A 4,230-nucleotide genomic window follows, 5' to 3' on the forward strand; every position below is an offset into this window, starting at 1 on the left:
CTCACATGTGGCAGTGTTGTCCTACCACGCCACCATGGCTAGCATGACAAAACAACAATAGCCAAAAGGTTCAGCTTTCAGAAATATTTTTTGAAAATATCTATTAATAAAATAAAATAAAAGTCTAAAAGATAAAAAAAAAATCGTAATTCGGCTGGTGGCCGTGGTTGTGCTGCTAACGGGAAATAGTTATGCCAGTTTTTTCTTCTGGTAGAATTTCAAGACCACATAGAATTTTTAAAAATCCTAACTATAATCTGTCACAACTAGAACAATCTTTGCAGGTGCAACAGCCAAGAGCCCAAGATGACTGGAAAACATCAGCAGCTAGTAACATGATAGTGTGTAAAAATTTGTTGTAGCATTTAACAGAAAAGGAAACGTTGCATCAGGAGCATGATGCAAAGACTAAACTGAAACCTCTAGCATGTCTAATGGACCAAAAAAAAGAAATTCTGCAAACAGAAAATAGTTCTGACCTAAAACGTCCCAAGTGCTACATATTGCGCTGGTGCAATACAACCAGGAGAGCATGTCATAGAAGAACAATCATTGAGTCGGTTTCTGCTGTAGCAATGTTTTATATTCTCAATTCCTTTTTAAAAACAGAAAATAATGTTTTCCAGACCTCCACATTTCATCCTCAAAGCTAAAGCCCATGTTTTCATTCATCGTGGATGCCACTCACCAAAAACTAAAATACAGTAGATCTTTCTAAGGAGGCCTGTTGAGTTTAAATACAACAAATTCTTTACAATAACATGAAAATGCTGTGAGGACCAGCCAGGAAAACCTGTGAGCAACAGAGAAAATCTGTATCAAAACTTGAGGTATGAGAAAATAATGCTCATGTACTGTAAAGATAATTGAACTCACGATGTATTTAATAGATTATAGATGACATAAACTAGTAAAGGAGTAACCCTTATTTCCTCAGGTACTTTTATATGCCGCCATCTATTTGTGTGTGCTTGCATATACTAATGCATAAGAAGGATTATAGCCAGTAATCAAAAGGTTCGTTATAAAACATTGGATGCTATAGTATAGCAAGAGAAAATGCATATGTCAAGTCAAAATGCATTGTATTGAGTCAACCTAGAGCACTGGGCCAAAACACAACGCCAAGAAAGTATAAGGCTTACAAGGCCACAAATAGTGTCAGACTTCTAAGTATCCAGCCAAAAGTTTATACTTTGTGGATTTAATAAAGGATCCAACTTTGTAAAGTTAAACAATGGATAGAGCTTTGTAAGAAAGAACAGAGAAGCTCACGTGACAAGATTAGGCAGTGAAATGGCATTAGACAATCACATTGATGTCACTTTCATTTACCAAAGAACGAAATTCAACTTTAGGACAAAATTGTTGAACATCACACTTTACATTGAATTTATGGTCAAATCAAACGCAGAATCAAGGTATACAGGAAATACTAAAATGTACATAGCCTTTCATCATTTGTACATCCATAGAGACATTACCTTGTCAGCCAAGATACTCTTGCTGTACAATGAAGACCTTCAATCTCTAAGACCAAGCTCAACCTCAATGTCATCATCCTCTTCAAACAGCTTTAGAAGACGTGCGTGCTGTTCCTCTCTTTTCTTCTTCTGCCAATACTTGAAAAGGAAAAATGACAACAGGACGACTGCCCCAATTCCTAGGAGGACAATCAAAACTGTCCGCCCAGTATGACCTTTCGACTGGGCTTTCTTATCATCCTTGGATGTTTGGGTATCACCAGCTAGTCCTGCAAACATTTTGTGCATGTTTCAGTATCTAAAATCAAAACTCTTGAGGTTCACATGTGCCTTTTAAATAGGATGATATGAAAAGCATAACATTCATCGGTAATTCAAGGTGACCACATAAATCTCTCATCTTAAAATACTATTGCTTTAAGATACAATGCACCTCAAATTCAAATTGCAGTTTCCAATTCTTTCCTTCTCATCTATAAGGACTTAATCGCAGAGGTTAGGCAACTATAGGAGTATGAAAATCAGCTAAGCTAATTAGTTTGAGGTGATAGGAGAAGTTGGGATCCAACGTCTAACAAGTCCCCAACTAATTGGAACCATATCTGCTCAGATCCAAAGACCTCCTACGAAACTCTTCAAAACGTCATCCCAAGTTCAAACTGTTCGCAACTAGTTTGTCTCCCCGAATCCCAATAAACCTAAATTGTAACTGGACAACGATAAAAAAAACGAATCCCTAATCCGCGACCAGATCTCCACGTAATCCACCCCCTGCCGCCGACGCCCACCCAACAACCTAGAGCCGAGAGAGAGAGCGAGGAAACGCAGCACGCACCTGTCGCGAACTGGCCGCAGATCGCCGCGGCGGCAAGGAGGAAGGCGGCCGGGCTAGTAGATCCGTCGCACCACGCGTGCGGCCGCCTCATCTCACCGCGCCTCCTGGGCACCTCTCGGCTCGGATCAGCTACGCGACGCGACTCTCCTCGATCTCCAACCCCCGCCGCCGCCCGGCCCAAACCTTCCCCCTCCTCGTGCTCGGCGGTGGTGGTGGTGGTGGAATCGGAGGCGGAAGCTTCCGTTCCGTGGCGTGTTATGAAAGAAGAGGCGCCGCGTGCGTGTGGGTGGCCGCCCGGTGGGTATCTAACGGACGAGTCGGTCGCTGGCCCCCCCGCCTCGAAGGCTCCGTTCCGTTTTACGGGAGTCGGGAGGTGGTGGTGCGTCGGGTCGGGATGGTAGCTGCGTGGTCGTTCTCGGCGGCTCCGTGTGGCTGGCAGTGGGCCCCCCCTACGACAGGTCGACGTCACCCTCAGTACAGGCCTTTTTTCCAGGCCCAACATTTCTAAATGGGCCTTAATTAGAGAAAAAAAGAGGAATACCATGTACCTTTAAGGGAAAATTGGAACCATGACATTATAATTTTGCAAAATTTGAGATATGCTATCCTGACCCACATGTCATTGACTCAAGTGGGTCCTACATGTCATTGAGATACCGATGACATATCTCAAACTTTTCAAAATTATAATAGCATGGTTCCAATTTACCCTATCTTTAACCACAACTATTAAAATCGGTGTCATTTAACTTCCTTCGGCGGTATTGAGGGGCGAATTTCGCTGACATGGCTCGTTGACCTGGTCCAACTGGCTGAGTCAGCGTGTGGGACCCACATGTCAATGGCTATCATTCAACCCTTCTTTTTCTTTCTCGTTTTTCTCCTCCCTCCCCTCTCTCTTGCCTCGCAATGCAGTTGTGCATGGCGGCCAGCGTGCCTGGCACAACAGGGGTGTCGAGCGGCGCGGTGGCCATCAAGCTGCAGTTCTACGACCTTCAAAACCGCTGACTCGCCATGCACCACAACCACCCCTCCCCAACGTCACTTCTTGTCCTTCCGCTCCCTCTCCTCTCGCTCCTCCTCGCCTTCCTACTCCTCTCCCCTTCATCACCCTAGAATCGCAGGCGGTCCCCCAACTCCTCGTGTCGCTCCCTCCACACGTCCTCCCATTCCACCACTGCCTAGGGCGGCGTCGCCTAGGAGAAAAACGTGCGAGCCTTCGCGCACGTCAGGCGGGCCAACGGGTGAGGGATCTCCGTCCTCGTCATGGGAGCCACAGGCTTCATCGGCTGCCACATGGGGTACTGCCTTGCTCTTCCCTGGACGACGATGATGACGATGGGTCTACCAGCGAACTCCGTGACAGGGTCACGCAGCACCGGCTTTGACTATCGCTGCACCTCCTTCCCGGTGGCCAGTGGCTCCTCGAGCTCCAGACGACGGTGAGCACCCTAGCCGCCAAGTTTCTGCTCCTAGCCTCCTACCACTGCTTTGCCGTCACCTCCTCCTCTCCCATCTTCCCCACGCGATGACGAGCAATAGTCGTGGCGACGATGGGAGGGGGAGGCCGACGTCGCGGTGTTCAGGATCTCTACTGAGCGGATACGGCCACAGTGCTATGGCTTCCATCCTCAATGACTTGGTGCTATGCAATCCAGCCTTACAGGGATGGATATTGGTGGTGACAAGGCAGTGGGGTTCTCCGGGTGTCGTTCTGTTGAAGTTGAAGGAGATGAAGCGGCCCATGCAATCACGTTCCATCGTCGTTGGCCTTTCCACAAGCTCCCTCTCCTCGTGGCAACGGAGTTGAGAGTACTTGTAGCGGTCACAGGGCCATCATGCACTGTCGGGCAATAGAGAGAGGAGAAGAGAGAGAAAGAAAAGAGGGGTAGAGCAAGAGTCAATGACATA

General features: G+C 46.9%; 1 protein-coding gene across 1 annotated transcript; it reads right to left on the bottom strand.

Moving 5' to 3' along the window:
• Positions 1 to 578: 578 nt before the first annotated feature.
• On the bottom strand, positions 579 to 2,644 carry LOC127772792 (uncharacterized). The gene is made up of 3 exons (XM_052298770.1): positions 2,320 to 2,644; positions 1,485 to 1,753; positions 579 to 793 (listed from the first exon to the last, which is right to left on the bottom strand). The coding sequence occupies exons 1-2, from the start codon at positions 2,408 to 2,410 to the stop codon at positions 1,524 to 1,526; spliced, it is 321 nt and encodes a 106-aa protein (XP_052154730.1). The 5' UTR covers positions 2,411 to 2,644; the 3' UTR covers positions 579 to 793; positions 1,485 to 1,523.
• Positions 2,645 to 4,230: the final 1,586 nt, after the last annotated feature.

Source organism: Oryza glaberrima, chromosome 5 (assembly GCF_000147395.1).
Source record: "Oryza glaberrima chromosome 5, OglaRS2, whole genome shotgun sequence".
NCBI lineage: Eukaryota > Viridiplantae > Streptophyta > Magnoliopsida > Poales > Poaceae > Oryza > Oryza glaberrima.